The 20,609-nt window shown below is 38.2% G+C and overlaps 1 protein-coding gene across 1 annotated transcript; it reads left to right on the top strand.

Moving 5' to 3' along the window:
• The first annotated feature begins 4,297 nt into the window (after positions 1–4,297).
• Positions 4,298–6,640, top strand: LOC132144596 (uncharacterized). The gene is made up of 4 exons (XM_059555157.1): positions 4,298–4,406; positions 4,507–4,851; positions 5,083–5,151; positions 6,258–6,640. Exons 1-4 carry the CDS (start codon positions 4,346–4,348, stop codon positions 6,428–6,430), a joined length of 648 nt encoding a protein of 215 aa, XP_059411140.1. The 5' UTR covers positions 4,298–4,345; the 3' UTR covers positions 6,431–6,640.
• Positions 6,641–20,609: the final 13,969 nt, after the last annotated feature.

Raw genomic sequence — 20,609 nt, forward strand, 5'->3', positions numbered from 1 at the left:
CAAAAGGCTAATATTTTAATTAGTTTTATATTTTGCTTGTGAATGTGAATAGGTTGACAAAGGTATTAGCTGAATAATTACTTTGCTAATTCTAGTCCTTTTTACCTGTTATAAATCGGTAAGCCTGGCACATTTGGTAGCCTCCCCCTCCAATGCCTTTCTTTTCTTCATCCTGGCTCCTCCCAGAAAACGTTGTGGAAAAGACAAGACAACCAACTCTATGGGAGGGGAGGGGGGGACTCCCTCACATGGTACAACCCATGCAGAGACTGCGGTGTCAGAATGCGGAACGTGTGATAGTTAAGAGAAGATAGACTCACTAACGTGACAAATGTAAAAAATAAAATAAAATAAAAAAACGGCCAAAAGTGAAGCTTCCCACCGGTTCTCCCGACCCAGAGACAATATGACATCATCACCTCGTGACTCGTGCCTCTTTACAGTCACACGTGTTGAGCATAGACTGTTGAGCGACTGAGCCCCGGTTAAGTTGCTAGAGCTTTGTACTGTAAAGTTTTTTATTATTATTATTTTTAATTCTGGCTTGGGTTTCGTTCACACAAAATTACGGCAATCTTCAGCAGTTTTTCTGAACCAAAACCCAGTGTAGACTAGAATCAGAGGACTTCCGGGTTCACGCGCACCGGCCCCTGAACATGGCATCACGGTTTAACCCGTGAGTATGATTTAATTACAGCTCAGAGCAGGGTTTATGATTGCGTCAAGTTTTGACAAAACGTTTATTTATATTTAGACATCTCAAAACGCAAAGTAGTTAACCTAAGCTAACTTTTGTTAGCCATCCCTTGAGGTGATTGCGCAATTCTTTCTGGGTAATGCTGTTTAAAGAGTTAAAAGTTGGTACAGTATTGAAAGTAATTTATCACGTGATTAGTGCACGCATGCATAGGAATTATAACACTAAGAAAAACAGAACATTAAAATAATGCACTTTATACAGAAATAGAAATATGGAGAAAAAAATACCCATGTAACTAATATAACAGATGTACAGATTTACAAGTGTATTAATCGATTTCACCATACTTCTCCAGTTCATAAATCACATTTAGATCTGCAAACATCTTGTCTATGTAACAGGTTTTCTGAAATGTTATGTAAATGAGGCATCTTATTGAATATGCATTCATTTGCATACAGCAGCACTGTTTAAAGTGATCATGTAGTGCACATCTAGCTCACAATCAGCCCTTTTCTCTTCTCCTCAGGGTCAAACGTCTGATTTTACTGCCGTGCATCATTGTCTCTGCACGTGAGTATTTAATGTCTGCAGTGTTTTTGATCTCAGTGTTTATGAATGAAAACATGTCAGTAATCCATTGTTTATATCCTCAGGATGTGCTTCTGTACCGCAGACGTGTGTCCAGTGTTCATTGTCTTGTGATGAAGCACCTGTGCTGGAGAAACACAAGAGCGTTATTGTTCTCGTAGAGCTTCTTTCAGAAATAGTTTATGAAGAAGTATGTACGGTGTCAAGTTTGTGTGATGGAGTACACTGCTCAGTCCAACACTGTTTCCAGAGGGACTCGCTCTACAATATGAAAATATATGCAGCGGACGACGAACGAGTGCCTAAAGTACTCATGAACAAAACCATACAGCCTGGTAAGGACACAAAATAACCCATGATTAAAGAACTAGTTCACCCACAAATGAAGGTTTACTCATCCTCATTATGTTCTGATGTTTTATTTCTTCTGAGAAAAATGAAGCTGAGTGATTCATTTGAGTGAACTGTTCTTGAAGTTATTTTAAAGATGTAATTCTGAGTTATTGATCGGTTGTCTCTCTAATTCTCCACAGACTGTAGTCCAAAGAGCCGACCAGTCAGGAAATGTAAGTAAACAACCATTAAACACCCATGACTTTGTATTAAAGTTTTCTATCAACATCTAAAACTCAAGTTATTTCTATATGTTTCAGATGACTATGTTTACATGCACCCTCGTATTTAATGTGAATCAAATGAGATTCAAGCAACATTGCAGTTAAACTTTACCTGATGTACACAAAATACTTTGATCAAATTGATTAAACTCTTGATGGTAGTAAAATATTTGGTGCATGCTGATGTTAATCACAATAAACAGGTGACTGAATACTTTCTTCACATTAGGTGTGCTGAAGAAACTACATTCGTGTTGACAGCTCTGTGTGACATGAACATAATGCAACGTGTCGTTAGTCAAAAACCTTGAAATGGAGACATTTTTCGTCTGGATACCAAGAAACTGCGATCATTATTAGTGTGCATGTGAACACAGTCAATGATAGAGTTACATCTGGTGCAGGAATTCATCCAAATTCTGTTTCTTTTCCAGATCCAAACAGTGCTGACGGGAAACTCAGTAACAAGCTCCTGATCTCGCTGGCCTTTTGCTTCTGGATCGTCTTCGTCCTCGAGAGATCCAGATAATGACAATCTACACCGCAGCTAATCCAGGGCCAAAGAAACGCTGTTCTTCATCCAATACAGCATCTATCATCTCACACTTTATATTCCAGGACTATGAGCTTTCTCAGACCAGGAGGCCTTTCTGATCAAAAATGCACTAAATGCTGGGGCACTGCTTCCAAATGGGGTGACCAAAAAAATTCTACAGTGACCAAAAAAAAAGCTAAATTCTACAGTATATTACGTAAATCCTATTGATTTTATTATTTATTAGTATTTTATTAACTTAAATAAAGTTACTTGTAAACAAATGTAGTAATAAAGCACATTTTTTATTTAGTTTTTTCTTTTTTGTCATACCTGTATATATCCATTAAGTTCAATTTGAGAGCCAGTGTTTATTATTTTTTGTGTTTTCATAATACTAACAAGTTTATAAAATGAAAGCAATTTATGGTAGCTATGATACGGAATATCCGATAAACTGTTACTTGTATCTGATTTGGTAGATAATTTGTTTCTGACAAAAATGCTCTGGATGCTCAGAAACCAGCAATAGCCTATTAATTTCTCAATTTTTCCTTGATTTTGCGCTTGTTGACACGTCTTTGTAACAAAATGACAGTTGTTCGGTGTGAAATATGCCCGCCCCTGCTGCACTCTGATTGGTTGCTGAATAGAAAGTGACAGTGATGTGCGCAGCGTTTTATCCAATGTTGAACTTTCTTCAACTCTTGGCGCGAGAAAAAATTGGCCAACGGTCAGCGCTCAGCACGCTCCTGGCGTTTTAAATAACGCGGCGCTCCAATTGAGAACAACTGAAAAAATAAACCCTGAACTCTCGGTTGATTAACCCCAAACCTTGCCGACGCGAGGTATGTGGTTCCAAAAACTCGTCTGGGATTAAGTTAATTCAGCTCAGAGTATGTTCCTGGTTAAGACTCAAGACATTCTCAGCAGAGCGATGAATCGACGAGTCACTATAGAAACAGACGCTAAGAAAAAGCGCACCAAGCGGTTTCTTCTTCTTTTGTTCATTAGTTGTTTACATGCCTAGTGCATATCGCCACCTAACTGATGGCTGTGCAATTTTTATTTATTTCCTTGAGAATGTGAATTATATTGTTTGTTTTATGCTAATTTATATTAAGTCATAACATTAAACCCAACCCCCCCCCCAGTTGTGTCTCAAATAGACCGTCATTCTTCCTCCCTGTGTAGTCAATTTGACTTCTACCCACAGTTTTTTATTATTATTATTTTATATTTCAGTTTATATAGTATTTAATAGATTATTTTATCCCATCTATGTAAAAAAAAAGTGTATAAATGCAAAAATGTATTTTTAATAAATATTTTAATGTTGTCTTCACAAATTCATTTGTTCACCTTTTTTATCTTTACATAAAAAAATGTAGAAGAAGCTGTAAATAATACATCAATAATGCAACACTTTTACTGGAAAATTATTAGCATTATAAATGGGTTAACAGTTCAACACTATTATACAGATATTTAATTTTTAATTTAATTTTTAAGTATCATTCAAATGGTAATTTTATGCAGTTAGATATTTGTTCTGCCTGTTGTTAGTGAAATAGTACAGATACAGCCAGTATAATATATTTAAAGCTGTATGGCTCAAGTCAATGCACATTGGCAGATGTGATAAAATGATAGTTTCTGAGCCTGTTCACACATGAAGTTACATTAAAGCTGATGTAGACCACATCCAATAATACATACATAAAAAATGTATAGTTTTATATTATGACTAATTATAGCATTGCACATAAAACAATGTAGCTGCTGCAAGAAAACAAAGCTGCGCTAGCTTTTCTTCAGGAAATGGAAACACTTTGTGGTTGAAGTGTCTCTGCTTTACATTGAGACCTGAAGTTTGATCAACACCTTTGCAAACGACAGACAATGGAGAAGATCATGTTCTTTTGTGCTGTTTCATACAGAATCATTCAGATCACTTCCAGCGGTAAATGTATTCCTCTTTATGATTTCACATAACTGACCTTTTTAACTTTAAATATATCACAATCATTTCAAATAATGTTTTTTTTTGTAATCTTCCCCAGATGTTTCAGAAGATGATGTGAGTATTTTTCGAGTCCGGCTGAATGAAAGCATCAGTCTGAACTGCAGCATGACAGACAGATATGAGATCTCCTGGTATCACCAGAATCCTGAATCTGGACGACTAACACTGCTGATGTCTGCCAGGACCAGCAGCGTAGCAGGAAGAAAACTGCTAGTTAGGTTCAATCAAAATGGGAATCGTCTGACAGTTCATGCAGATGTGAACATCAACACAGTCTCGCTAGTTATTTCTGGACTAACAGAGTCAGACTCAGGTCTTTATTTCTGTGGAACTAAATCAGTGGAAATGCACTTCAACAATCCCATCAGACTACAGATCCAGGGTTAGTACTGCAGACCGCTCTGTTTCTATCAATCATTGTTTTCTTATTATGAACATTCATCTAAAGAACCATTTGTGGATTGAAAAGATTCTGTGCAATCATAAGTCAGTGTTTGTGCTCCAGATATGAACGCTTCTTCAAATCATGTGTGTTTTTGAGCAGTTTGCTGTTATAATAATATTTAATCTCTTTGTGTTTGAGTAAGTGATCATATATTATAAATATTTTCAGATAAGTTGACAGACAGAGAAGACAAAGTTCAGGCTGTCACAGATCCTCCAGAGGATGATGAGATCACAGGTGAGAGCAGAGAGCGTTCTTACTCGTGTCTCTTACAGGCATCTCTAGCTCTAAAATCAGTTTCATTCTTCAGTCAAGTGCATTAGTGTACAAGTTCAGCGATCTGACGGAACAATCTTAAAAATAAACGATCCAAAAGAGTGTTTTTGCAGATAAAAAAAAACAGGGAACAGTTTTTAAAGATAATACATATTTATTTTGACTTTTCTAAGGCATAAAGTAGTCCATCATAATGCATTTGAAGATAATTGGAAACATGTTAAGTTCACACTTGTTTTTCAAAACAAAGAAAAACTATTCTACAGTCAGATAATCTACTGTGAACTGCACGTTCAGTGTCAGAATGTCTGTTTTTGTTTTGATCTGTGTGACTCCGCCCACTTACAGTTTACTATATATGTATTTCTACAGCCCAGTATGTCAGTTTGCAGTAAATGTATGGGATTAGATCTCTGCCACAATTCAGCATGTGAAAGATCATACTTTGAGAGCACAAAAGTGGCTTTATGGAGAAAATGTTCAGCAAAGAAGAAAGTATTTCAAGGTCACAAAAAAAGTAGTTTGCATTTATGCATTTAGCAGACGCTTTTATCCTTAGCGACTTACATTGCATTCAGGTTAATAATTTTTCCTAACATGTGTTCCCTGGGATTTGAAACCCCCACCTCGCGCCTGCTAGCGCAATGCTCTACCACTTGAGCTACAGGAACACTAAAATTAGTTTTTACATGTGTGCAGACCTGCTATTTTTGCGTGTGCAAAGCTTCATTAGTTTGCTCCCCTGATGCTCGTACTCAGTGCTACAATACGCCATAACTCCAGCCAATCAGAGATGAGGTTGCTAAATTCTGATTGGCTGCCTTGAGAACCAATCACAACATTCCCTGCATTACTGACTACAGCGGAAGCGGAAAAATACACTGCATGCATTCTTATTACACAAGTCAATATTCTGATCATATTCTTCTCCCAAGAACATTTAACCCATGACATGAATCTTAATAACTACTATTAATCTTGAATGTCTGAATTATGAATAAATCTTGAGTGTCTGAACTATGATTATTTTGGAAATGTTGTGTGAATAATTCTCTGTGTGTCTGTAGATGAAGTGACGCTGATGGAGCGCGTGCTGATGTTCGGCGGTGTTGGTTTGGCTGTGTCGGTGTTTTTTGTGGCTACAGTCCTCGCAGGTGGAATCATTCACTATCACGGCTGGCAGAAAGGATGGATCGCAGCCAAACGCTCATCTCTGATTCACCACAAATCACTTAAATGACACATTTGTGTGCTTTATTTTTCACTCTGTCCCATTAATCAGCGTTGCTCTTACAGCCGATGGTCGCTCACCAATGTGCTTCAGATGTGGATCTGTTGGCCAGATCTCAGACTTCTGGTGTGGCAAAAAGAGCATTATTATGTACATATAAACTGAATTCAAGAGGAAATAGACATGCATCTGTTTTATGGCACATGAAGTTTGATTAAATAAAAATGTTTTCAACATTAAATATGCTGTTGAAAGTTCTGATCAAACAAACTTCACTAAAACTAAGAAATAATTTCTGGCAGAAAACCTGATCATAACCAAAGCTAAAGTTCTTTAAACACAGCTGTATGTGTGCAATGATGTCAGAAATGTTCAGAAAACCAACAAATGTTTTCACATCAGTGTCGCACAATGAACAATCATGATTTCCTGACTGAATGCAGTAAGATTGAGCAACTAAAACCACAAAAATATGAGGTGATAAACAACCACGGACACTAGAGAGTGTTACTTGTGCTAAAAAAATCACTATATCTAGACAAGACTAATAGAATTCACACATTAGTACGAGTTAAACTCACGGAATATATGGAAAGATGAAGGAAGATTCTCATTTAAGAACAATGTGTATTTACAGCTACACGCTAACATGTTTAGAGATGTTTTGTATTTATGCTTTATTAAAGGTGCCATAGAATGCATTGATACAATTTTTTTAAGTTCTCTGATGTCCCCAAAGTGTGTATGCGAATTTTTCCCTCAATATATCCCGCAGCTTTTTGAAATTGCCACTTTTAGGGTATGAGCAAAAACACTCTTTTTTTTAAAGTGTATGTCCCCTTTAAATAAGAACTAGCTGGTGCTCCCGCCTTCCTTCCAGTGTTGCCAAGTCCGCGTAATTAGGCTACTTTAACACTGTTCCCGCGAGTTACTCTTCATGACCGCTGGAGGGTTTTGTTGCGAAAACCTGGCAACCCTGCTTCCTTCTCAGAATAGTTTAGAGCTTCAAAAGCTCATTCTTACGGAGCCCGGGACGTCACCTGTAGGAGAAAAAAAAAATCAATCCGTCCCCTCATTTTATAAACCGTACTCCCTCATGTTTTTCCAAACCTGTATGAGTTTCTTTCTTATGTTGAACACAAAAGATGATATTCTGAAGAAAAAAAAAAAAAACAGTTGGTTGTCCCCATTGATTTCCATAAAAAAATACTATGAATCTATCATCATATACACAGAAATCATGGTAAGACTCTTTCCATACATTTTAAGACCTCATCGCCACACCAAGTTTTAACCGGTTTCATCAGTGACACTTTAACTTACATTTACTATACTTTTAGTATAAGGCAGCACAACCAGTGCATAATTAGTAAATTGCGATGTCCCGGAACAAAGCAGGGTTACGGATCCGGCAGGTGATTACAGGAGGAAGAGTTAACGGAACACTCGCGCAGTCACATTGCTGGACCAGTTTAGGTGATTTTAAGAGCGTGCACCAGTTGCATTTAGTCTGTTAGGTCATGAATAACATGGAAATGCCATACGATTTTAAAACAACAATTTCCAGGACTAAAAACGTTTTGAAAAAATGTATTTTTCAAATCTCTGTGTAATAGAGTTATATTTAATCAGGTCCTACATTGAGAAGGGTCTGGCTGCAGACTTGCACTTGCACTCTCAGACACATAGGTGTGATTGGCAAAGGACAAAAAAGCAGGAAACTATACGGTGCACTTACCATGTCATGGCGAAAGCTCCCCCCCCCCCCCCCCACACACAGTGACATAATTTATATAGTATAATAATAAATTAAAAAAATATATTGTACTTGTTTTTTGTTTAAATTAATTTATAAATTAAATAATTAAAATGGGAAGAAAAAATTAAATACACATCTAAATTAAATGATTGAACAAAAAAAAAAAAATCATAAAAGGAGTAATGTGGGAAATATGCTTCAAAGACTGGGCAAAAATAGGGATGAATTCCAAAAAATCTGTCAATGATTTGAGGGGGGGGGGGTGTTCGAGTTTACGATTTCAATTTTTACAGTTTTTTACTGTTTACTGTAATGGTTTAGTTTAATTTTGCTATTTAGTTTTTTTTTTTAACTATAAAAAAAAAAGAAAAGAAAAAAACCTCCAGTAGGCTACACTTCTGTATAGGGCTGGGCAATATGAGCAAACATTCATATCTCTGTATTTTTTAGCCGATTTGCGGTATACTGTACCCTATATATCTTGGTATTTTGTATTTGGATTAAACAAATAAAGTGAATGTAAGCATGTAGGCATATATTATGTGCAAAAAGGGTTAAAGTCACATTACATTTTAACATTGCAATCTAAAAGAAAAATATTAAAGCATAAGTTAAAGTTACTAAACTAAAAATGAAAATAATAAAAATCACAGACTAATTGAGTAAAAAGGCTATTTTGATTAACCCATTACACTTGTGCTATCATACAAATACACTTACTTGTAGGTTTAAAATTCTACATGTCACATTTTTTGTCCAGCTACAAATATTTCATAAAAAAATATATACTTTAGTCAGAGTTATTGCGCTCCTATTTCATTGAGCGCTGAGTGTTTGGAGCGCATGCGCGCGGCGGCGCTCTTTCTAAATGAAGTCTGTGGAGTTTAGCTTAGAATCGCTAAAGCTGAAACTCATGCACTTCTGACCGCAAAATGGAAATTTTCTATTGGATTTTAACATTTACAGAATATACCTGTGCAATGTAAGTCAAGCATTAAGGACAACAGCACATCTCAAACACATTAAACAGCGCGTCTCTGTCAGCCTCACACGCAGCCTTTCTCTGTCAGAGCTTCTAACGAGGCGAGCGCGAGCCGCTTTTAACTGAAACTATAAACTATAGGCTACTAGGTGAGAAATAAACGCAGACATCATTTAAATGCAAAACAAACAAAAAACGCTATGATTGGTTGAACTTTTCACCTTTATCTGTTGCTTGTTTTGAATACTGCGCGTGGACAGAGGCGTCACTAGATTTTTGCGTAGTTTAGAGTTACAAATCGTACCAGCGTACTTTGAGGTCAAAATGCATAACCGGTACGCAAAATGCATACAGGTTGGCAGGTCTGCGTAGAATGCGTTTATGTCAAGTAAAGTTTTTGGGAAAAGCGCGTGGAATTGCGGCGAGTGTTCATAACCTTGCACGTAGAGAGCGCTCTTCAAAGTGAAGATACATCGTTATCGGGAAACTCGACCCAGATCAGATTTAAGCATTCATTAAAGTGAATCGGTTCAAATGTATGGAAGGCATTTTCTGCCAAATTTAAATAAATAAATGAAATGATTAAAATTAAAACCAGATTAACTATTTCATTACAGGAAACTGTACGCAAAATATGTGACAAAATTGAGAATGAAATTAAATGATTTCATTTTCACGGTGACATACCTGTCAAATTGAAAAATAAAATGCAATCGCTGATTTCACATTTCATTTTCAATACAGTCTCGAGGCAAGACTGCCAATATTAAAATGAAAAGCAAACGTGAAAAAGAAACTACACATACAGTTTTTACAAAGCTCTTTATTACGGCTCACGCAATAATAGTGACACAATTCAAATTTAAATGTAAATTTTACTTGTCATTTTAATTCCTCTTTCATTTCACTGTTTTCATTTTCGTTTTCATTTTCAAAGACAACTTGCATGCAAATTATATGTTAATGAGTGGGTGTGGCTTATTCAAGTAACGGCGCTAGACAGGGGCGGACTGGCCATCTGGAGCACCGGGACTTTTCCCGGTGGGCTGCTAGCCAATGTGGGCCGGCCCGCCCGGTACACAAATATATATATATATATATATATATATATATATATATATAATTTTTTTTTTTTTTAATTGACGGAAATCATAATATTACATCTCTTTTCTACGCAAATGGATGAGTGAGTCGATCGCGCAGCCAACAAGCGCGTTTTCGTCTAATTTAGAGAGAGACAGATTCATCTGGTACAGCGAATTTCTCTGAGCAGCAGGCCACTGTATACGTTCACTTAAAACATAACCGACTGTGTTTACGAGAATACTTGCAGAGACAATTATTTTTTTATTTTGAAATAATTGTGTGTGTATTTGTTCATTCAGAAGTTAGGATACCCAAAGATGAATTAATTCTTTGTACGCGCATTGTCTGAAATGCTGCTCACAGCGCGTGCTTTGAACGAGTGCGCGCAAGCTTCGAACGCGCGCAAATCGTTTAAAAAAGTTGAATCAGCAAGATTTAGAAACAAGTGAAAACGATCAACTACGATACATTTCACCCCTCCAAGCGAGTGAACAACGCGAATTTTAAATCGCTATTCACGATAGCCCGTCGGGAAGAGCAGTGATACATTTTGGAGCCCGACTGCAAAACACAATAGCCCCTGGACGTCGGGCTAGCGATTTTGCGAGCCCTGCACCTCAGATCTATCCAGTTTGTGAACCACTGGTTTCCACAATGTTTTCGTTAAACAAAATAAATGATTATTTTAAAAGATTTACTCAAGAGAATAATCTGTTCACGAATCGGATCATGAACTTATATTACCGCATATTCATGCATCTGTTAATTGCAGTGTTGGGAAGGTTACTTTGGAAATGTAATAGGTTACAGATTACAAGTTACCCTATTTAAAATGTAATAGTAGTGTAACTTTTTCAATTACTTTATTAAAGTAATGTAACTAATTACTTTTGATTACTTTTTGATTACTTTTCAAAATCTCCAATAAATGTTTATTTGCAACTGTTAATCATCTTCAAACATTTACACCATTCAGGTTTAACCTTACAGTAGTGCTCAATACTGTCAGACTTTTACAATCCTTCATCACTTGAATTAAGATGATCAAATTTGAACACATGTCTGCATGTCTGCTTCATTAATTTCCACATGGGGCGGACTGGGATAAAATTTCAGACCGGGAAATCTCAAACTCATACAAACAAATTCATGGACAACACTATTTTTTGTATGGACCTGATATAAAAAAAGATTTAAATCTTTAGTTTGGGGACATGCAAAATAATTAAAAGTTCTCTCCTGAACTTCACCTTCACTTCATTTCTTTTTTCTTTTCAGTCTCTTTATTTTGCCCTGTTATCCATCTACCTCATGACTTTAACACTCAAGATTTAGTAAAAAAAAAAAACTTTCTAAATTGCCTACATGTCAAATTGAGTGCATCACTACAATATAAAATCCTAATACTGAACATGAGTCATGTTTTTCCCTCACAAAAATTAACTGCTTTTATTACGTAAAAGTACAGTAACCATGTTTTTTTTTAATTATTATTATTGCAAATGGATTACCATTTGTATTTATTTTTAAATAAATAAATATGTAAATTTGTGGCATGGTTTAACAACAGTAACCTTTGTCTCTGAATTTATAGCAAATATTAAAACTTTGCATATGCTTTGATTCAAGTGTACTTTTGATATATTTGTCCAATGTGGCATATTCCGTCCGTGTTGGGCAATAGCAATCCCGTTTTTATGACTGGATTCTACTAACCAGACTATGTTTCTGCATCGCGGAAATTATAGGGCCGTACGTCTCAGAATAGTCAGTTCAATTTGGGAAAGAAATCAATTACATCTGTATGTGGATGTGTGTAAATATTCAAATGTAATCCCCACTGTAATCTTTAAAATTTTCAGAAGTAACTGTAATTTAATTAATCATTTTTTCTTAGTAACTGTAACTGATTACAGTTATTTTTATTTTGTAATTAAATTACGTAATTAAGTTACATGTGACTAGTTACTCCCCAACACTGGTTAACTGAATGCAAAGTGTGAGTTCTAGGAGAATGTTTGTCTCGTGATGAACATGTATCGCTCACTAGGAGTCGCTAAATGAACAGCTGCAGCACGCAGGTTATCTTTTTTTTTTTTTTTTCAATGGAGGATCAGTTGCCCTATTGGTTAAAATCCCCAAACAGTATACTTAAATATCAAATAAATAAATTACATCAAAACAGGGGCGTTTGCGTTTTGATGTGGTGGGCTGCTGTGGGCCAGAAAGTCCAGGGCCACTTTTTGGTCCCAGTCCGCCCCTGCTTCTAATGTACTCTCTGTCCGTCTCTCTCTCGCGCGCGCTCTCTCTCTCCCGGTCTCTCTCGCGCGCGCTCTCTCTCTCTCCCTGTCTCTCGCGCGCGCGCTCTCTCTCTCCCTGTCTCTCTCGCGCGCGCTCTCTCTCTCTCCCTGTCTCTCTCGCGCGCGCTCTCTCTCTCTCCCTGTCTCTCTCGCGCGCGCTCTCTCTCTCTCCCTGTCTCTCTCGCGCGCGCTCTCTCTCTCTCCCTGTCTCTCGCGCGCGCTCTCTCCCTGTCTCTCTCGCGCGCGCTCTCTCCCTCTCTGTCTCTCTCGCGCGCGCTCTCTCTCTGTCTCTCTCGCGCGCTCGCTCTCTCTCTCTCTCTCTCTGTCTCTCGCGGAAGCTCTCTCACCCTGTCTCTCGCGGGCGTTCTCTCTCTCTCTCTCTCTGTCTCTCTCGCGCGCTCTCTCTCTGTCTCTCTCACGCGCGCTCTCTCTCTGTCTCTCTCACGCGCGCTCTCTCTCTCTCTCTCTGTCTGTCTCTCTCGCGCGCTCTCTCTCTCTGTCTCTCTCTCTGTCTCTCTCTGTCTCTCTCTCTCTCTGTCTCTCTCCCTGTCTCTCGCGGGCGCGCTCTCTCTCTCTCTCTGTCTCTCTCGCGCGCTCTCTCTCTCTCTCTGTCTCTCTCTCTCTCTGTCTCTCTCGCGCTCTCTCTCTGTCTCTCTCTCTCTCTCTCTCTCTCGCTCCCTCTCTCCCTGTCTCTCGCAGGCGCGCTCTCGCTCTCTCGGTCTCTCCCGCGCTCTCTCTCTCTCTGTCTCTCTCGCGCCTCTCTCTCTGTCTCTCTCTCTCTCTCTCTCTCTCTGTCTCTCTCTCTCTCTCTCTCTGTCTCTCTCGCGCTCCCTCTCTCTGTCTCTCTCGCGCCTCTCTCTCTCTCTCTCTCTGTCTCTCTCTCTCTCTCTCTCTCTCTCTGTCTCTCTGTCTCTCTCGCGCTCCCTCTCTCTCTGCCCTGTTAAACTTGCATGTGGTTTTCAGTCCTGTCAATTATAAACTTTCACTCTATGATGGTTAATCACATTCGTCAAGGGCAGGGGAGTAGCTGGCCCGTACAGTTAATGAATAACGGATTAACTACGACAGCCTACATCGCTCATCCTGCGATGTGACTATCGTGGATTCGTACATCGCGATATCGATGCTTAAACGACACATCGTGCAGCCCTATTTACCAATACCCGAAACACCCCCCAACCCCTGCACTTTTTTTTTTTTTGCATGATTTACCAGAGCATCATTTTTAGGTCGGAAAAGCCGGATTTCTGTATTTTTCCAGAAGAATCACACCCAGGCGGCAAGGAAGTCGACCGGAAGTTGAAGCCGGCCGCGTGCCGCCATCTTGTAGCAGAACTTCACTTGTGTTAGCATCCCATTGACCTCCCATTTATTTTGGCGTCACTTTGACAGCGAATAACTTTACATCTGAGGCGTTTAAAGACTCCATTGTCCATTATTTATTTCTAAAGATACACGACAATGTATAAAGGGCTCCATTGCCTTCTATGTTACATTATGGCCCCGTAGAAACAGTTTTTGTAAAAATAGGCTAACGATTGCGTCATAACCACTCGACTCTCTGTCGCATTACCGTACAGACAGGAGGAGAAGCTCGCAGGCAATTAACTTAATATGGCGTACTGGCGTTACATTTTAAAATACTATGCAAAATAATTAATCAGAATACTTACTCCTGCTCACTCACGCCAAATAATTCCCCGCTCATCTGTCAAGATTTACATCTGTCAGACAGGTTGCTGACGTCATCAAGCTTAGTTTGAGTCTGCGCGTCAGAAACGGAAGTGCTAAAAATCGCTAAAAACGGGCTTCACTTGTCTCAATTGAGTTCCAATGGGGTCGCGGTGTCCATTTCTTTTACTGTCTATGATCACACCCCTGCAGACACTTGCACTTCCGCTAGCGACGTCACTTGCACGAATAAATAAATTGTCTTTATTTTGTATTTATTTTGTTCTATTTATTGATAAATTTTTGTTTGAATCTCTCAACATTTTACAACAGTAGCCAGGTGGTGAAGACAAAAAAAAAGAAACTAAATTTCAATGTCACTTGCAATCGCTACTTGCACTCTCCGCTACCTGTGACGTCACTTGCAATCAACACAAATCGTGCGAGTTGCCAATGGAGACAAGACGCTGTGGTGGTGATTAAACGATTAAACTAAATTAGTTGTCCTACTACTATACACAAAGTCTTTCGTTAAGCGTTTTCCTCCTGTAGAAAAAAACCCAAAAACTTAATGGCATAATGTATTGGGATACGTTAAGTTCAATTTAAATACCAAATTCGATATATAGTTATTATTTAATGTACTACAAGGCAAGCAGATGGCTATGAACACAATGCGAACGCTTAATGTGGCCTAATAACAGACTAAAACAATTCAGTAGGCCTAGCATATATGTCTTGTTGTTGACTCAACGTATATACAGACCAGCAAATATGAACGTGCATTATGAAATGCATTAAGTGATTTTACAGAATTACAGAGTACAGAATGCAGTGCATTAAATTGTACATTAAACGTTTTCCTTCTATAGAAAATCATTATAAATAAAACACATAATGTAGCTTAATGGACAAAGACAGTGATATAAACGAGTTGTAGACAGTTTATTCTATATGGAAAAATGCTTAACGCGAAACTTTGCGCGTTTTGTTTATTCACCACCACAGCGTCTTGTCTCCATTGGCGAGTTATTTCTCATAGTTTTTTTTAAGCATCCAAATACAAACAATATGATGTCTGATGGGTTTAGACAAATAAAACAGTTTCATGGCACACTCTACTAAAATACAGGGGGGAAAGAAAGAAAAGGCAGAAAAATCTATAATTAATTATTGCGTCGTCGATGTTGGTGTTGGATCAGACACGTGCAATTAACATTATAAAAACAAGCTCAAATGGAGTTAACAAGGTCTTTGGCCGTGAATGAGGAGATCTGTGTTTTATCCGTATCTGAGGAAAGTGCAGCGCATTAAATGCCATCATCATCTTTTACAGGTTAGGATATGACGTTTATTGTTGCTATGGGCGTTTAGTTTTTTCTTGTTGTTTAATACACTTAGCCAAAATCTCATGATATAAACGATTAAGCACTTCTGCACAGCAGGATATTTAAAACGTACAAAAGTATTTTGGCTAGGTGGCAAAAAACCGACTTCTCCAGTCTTCAAGCACACACAAACAATAGCCTTAACAGACCTAGTGTTTGAGTAAAGAAAATGCTGTACTATTCAAACAGTTGTTTGTTAACCCTTGCTTGGGGAATAAGCAGAGATCGGTCTCCTCCAGGCTGCGCGCGCGTCAATCTGAGTGAAGGCGCGTGAAGTGACGAGGTTTCGCGAGAGCTTGAGGATCCAATGGGATTACGAAGTTTTACAAGCTCCTTTAAATACTTATCATTGGTTAAGTATTTCTAAAACCCTGTGATTTAAAATAATAACGAATTATAATAGAGATATTAATTTTGGATAATTTTTCACAGCACATATCTGGCTATTCTCTATATGCCATACGGAAACGCCGCCCCTGGAGGAGGGGGATCCGCCAAAATGAGGTGCCGGATCCGGCCCAAATAAGCCCTGAGCACAACTAAACAGACTCTGTGATAACTTATCAATGCACCATCATTCAGAAGAGGGGAATGAAGCCCAAGATAATTAACCGAGTGATAATTAACAGGACAATGAGTTCATACAGTATATTCAAAAGATGTATTTGTAACATCAGCTCTTGTAACTCTTTGCAAACCACAGCTGTTTTGTGAAACAGCTCTCATGACAAACATCCGATTGATCAGACAGTTTACCTGTGATTTGATCAAGTGTGAATGATCATGAAGGTAGCTACATTAATGATCACAACTACTACATCATTTTAATTGTGTATCCCATGCCAGTAGAAAAAATGGACTAGAGTGCATGTCCCGAGTATCAAAATATGTCACTTCCATCCCTGAAATACATATTTTACAGTCACTGTTACGCACATTTATCATAAACACAGCTCAAAGGCTTCCTACTGTACTAGCCCTCCTTCACAAAACATTTATCACAGTTTTATCACAGGTAGAATGCAAAATGTTTGAGTAAAAGCATTTCAGTCAAATGTAATTCATGCAATATTTCAAACTTTTAACCAATGTGGAAAAAAAAAAAATCAACCCATGGCAACAGTTTAAAATCAGTCCAATTCTGTGGAAAGCAGCAACACTGCATCCAACACAAGCTGCAAGAGGCAGATTTGACTGAGTCCATTAGTTAGTCTAATGCCCGCTCACTTTTGCCCAGTCCCACCCAAAAATAAAATTCTGGCTAGGCCACTGGGAAAATAGTCATCCCTCCAAAGCCTGGCCATGCATATCACATCTTGTATTGGATAAAAATAAAACGTCAAGTCCAACAATTTCGTGTCTTTTTTAATTAAGGCTAAATTTAGATTTATTCGCATTGGCCCACGAAAACCTCTATGAACACAATTGACTTGGCCAAAAAATCATGGGTGACGAATTTCCGCTTTATTAAAAAGTGTTTACGTATTCTACACTCACGGCGTGCAGACATAAAAAATAACTTTATTGCACATATATATTTTGAAAGTTATTGAACGCGGATATGTGTGAAATGTTGTGAATGTGTGAATATAAAACCAACTTCACCAAAGTCACTGTTACATGAACTCGCCAACGCTGATTTTTACTCGCATCTGGCGCTTGGCGAGTGTTAATTTTAGGCCCTGCTTAAAAGTATAAGATCTAGCAGGTCATCAGTTAGGATGGATATTATCAATAAAATATTCTGAAAGATGCATGATATAAAAGTTAAGGGTTCATTTGGGTTCCTGCTCATGTTGGTGTGGAGGGAAATGAGAAGGTAGATATTTTGGCTAAACGAACTCTTAAGAATAAAAGCAAGATCTGAATATTCCATAAAGTAAAGCAGGAGCTAAGTATTGAGAGTGAGGAGTTGTCGTCATAGCACAGAGCTCCTCCCCTCGATAGCACAGTCTCCGCCATGTTGGCAGGACACCGGCGGTGAAACAGGTTTACACGTGTTGTTAACTCGGTAGTAGAGGTTAAAAACGGTTCCAGTACCTCACACGATACATATGGAACACATAGGAACAATGGAATACAGTTTTTTTTAGGTTACACCAAGCGCAAAACAGTGGTATTTGGAGAAGCTCTCAAGCATCCAAAATATCGACCCATACGAGCTCCCTGCAGCGGAATGGCACAGAGACCTGGACCATACTTTCACGCACACATATGGACATTGTGAATTATCTTGTTTTTGGAGTAAGATTCAGGAGTTTAAAAGCCACAAGTCTTTGGAAAGTTACGAGGCTTTCTGCTGTGGCTGGGATCATCTACAAGCCTCCAGGTAGTGACAACAGCATTGTACTGGCCAAAGTAAGTTTATTCACATGCATTTTAGCGTGTTGTAATTACACATTGCATTTAGCAGACTAGTGTTGTCACGGTACCAAAATTTCAGTATTCGGTACCGATACCAGTGAAAATCCACGGTTCTCGGTACCAATTTCGGTACCAAAGCAAAACACAAAAATATGCTAATAAAAAAAAAAAAACTTTTTGGCACTAAAAATAAAACCAATGCCATTCTTTATACTTATTTTCAATTGTGTTTAAAGTTTTTCTACAAGTTATATAATTATGAAAAACAGTAAACAAGTTTCACCCAAATTTAATTTGTCTTTTAATTTATGAAATTTAAACATTTTATTTCTGGTAAATAAAGGGGATTTCTATTAAAATGAAAACATGTAAGAAATATTGTGATTTATTTCTTTAAAAAATATAGTTTTATAATTTTTCTCAACAGTAGTAGCAGTATCACATACATTTTACTAAATAATAGTAATATTTCTAGCACAATACCTTTATGTAAAAATTTACTTTTAGGCCTAATGAATGCATATTTGTCATTTTAACTGAACTTAAGACTGGTGGTGATGCTTAAGATATTTTTGGTCATTGAGGGTTTCTGTAAAAAATAGTAATAGATCATATTTATTATTAAAAGATAATACTACTACTAATTCTGCTATCATACTAATGTATATCCAATGCACTATGAATTGATGAGCTGCTGGGTTCATGAATATTAATCACGTTGTCTGCGCTCGGTCAAACTGATTTGCTGAAATCAAAACAGGGACGGTACTAAATCAGCGCCAGCCAATGATATTGCCATTTGCGCATTAGCTCAGCCCACTACCGGAGAAACCGGTATGTCTTCTGCTTGTTCAAAAATGAATATGAATAATTCTAAATGAACTCCATTAGAGGAAAAGACAATAAAGAATAGACGGTTTCAACGGTAACAACATAAACAAATGTTACTGCGCATGCGCGCTTTTGGACCTAACTTAACTTCCGGTAGACTTCCAAATAGAATCAATAACAACAGCCTAGTCCCTCTAGAGTAGATATTTTTTCATAACAAACAAAATATGTTTGCTGCGTGGATCAGGAGGACTTAATGAAAATGCTTATTCATTCTTTGCCAGCAGGAGATGTTTTAAAGCACAGACATAAAGCGCGAGAAATAGAGGTTTCCCCAGTAACAGTTGTAAACAAAGCAGAGCTGGTACGCTCACACGCTGCTTTATCAGACATATAAAACGCAAGTCTTCCTTCAGAAATACAGCGATATAAAAACGCCTGTGCCTCGTTTTGATATTTAAACATATAAATGTACGGAATTATTATTAAACGTGCAGTGTAACTCATCGTTACTCATGTTTATTCAACGAAGCCTTTTTGAAAATCGATCAGTTTTAAAATTGTGGCGAGTCTCCAAAAATAAATAAATGTATGGGAAACACATCCCGCAGCACAACCACCTGAGCCCAACTTCAGTCTACTCATCACCTTGACGTTAGTAGACGGCACCGCTAGGCAGACCAATATACACAACACAGACCGGAAGTTAACTCAGGTCCAGGCGCGTGCGCCCGATGAAACAGTCTATAGTTTACATATAGCGTGTTGATTCAGCGTGGTAAGACTCTCGCTCTCTCTCTCTCTTTTGCATATGTGAGAAACTGAAAAGATCGCTTGATGGAGAGAGAACTCTGAAGCTCAGATGCTGAAATGAATGCAAGCGTCACGCGCTTCAGTCTATGTAGTAAACAAACCCGCACGTCTCTGCCATTCATTAATTCACACAGAGACGCGCAGAACACGGTTCATACTTCAAGCAACATTTGCGACTTAACATTTACAGAGACTGGTCCATATGGAGATTTGATTAATTTATGCTAACTTTGACAAATTATATGACTGTCCATATTAAAATGTAAGTTTCATTTTCATGACTGGATTTTGAGATTCCATTTTCTGCTTCGCGGAAATCATAGCGCTGAACCGGGTTTGAACGGGACCTCGGTACTACCGGTACTTAAAGAAACCTGGTACCGTGACTTGGTACCGAAGTACCGGGTCTTTTGAAAACACTATAGCAGACACCTCTTGAAGACAAAGTAACTTAATTAACTGCGACTGTTTCGTAAACACTAGATTGTAACGAGATGTTCAATGTACACAAACGTTTCCAACATGTTTTGATGTAGGCTAAAGCTGTCTATGTTTAGTTATGATTTGATTTTAGCCCAATGACACATATTGTACCAGGTTTTTGTGATGGGGGCAGCAAAGTAGACAAACCAGTTCTGGGTTGGCTAGGGTAGATAAATGTGTGATTGCAAGATGTAAATGTCCTGGTTAGATTAAAGCCATTAACAGCGTGAATTATTACACCGTAAACAAGATAATTCACAATGTCCATATGTGTGCACAGAGGTAAATGGTCCAGGTCTCTGTGCCGCTGCAGGGAGCTCGTGTGGGTCGATATTGTGGATGCCTGAGAGCTTCTCCAAATACCGCTGTTTTGCGCTTGGTGTGAGTTTGTTCCTGGAAGGTCCCCTTTCTTTCGCCTTATCTTTCTGCATTGCTTTACTTTCTTCATTTCTTTCTCGTATTCGTACTTCCGTCTCTGTTCCGCCGACATAATAAATGCGCAAAAATGAAA

The sequence above is a fragment of the Carassius carassius genome, chromosome 8 (genome assembly GCF_963082965.1).
Source record: "Carassius carassius chromosome 8, fCarCar2.1, whole genome shotgun sequence".
In the NCBI taxonomy this organism is placed as follows: Eukaryota; Metazoa; Chordata; class Actinopteri; order Cypriniformes; family Cyprinidae; genus Carassius; species Carassius carassius.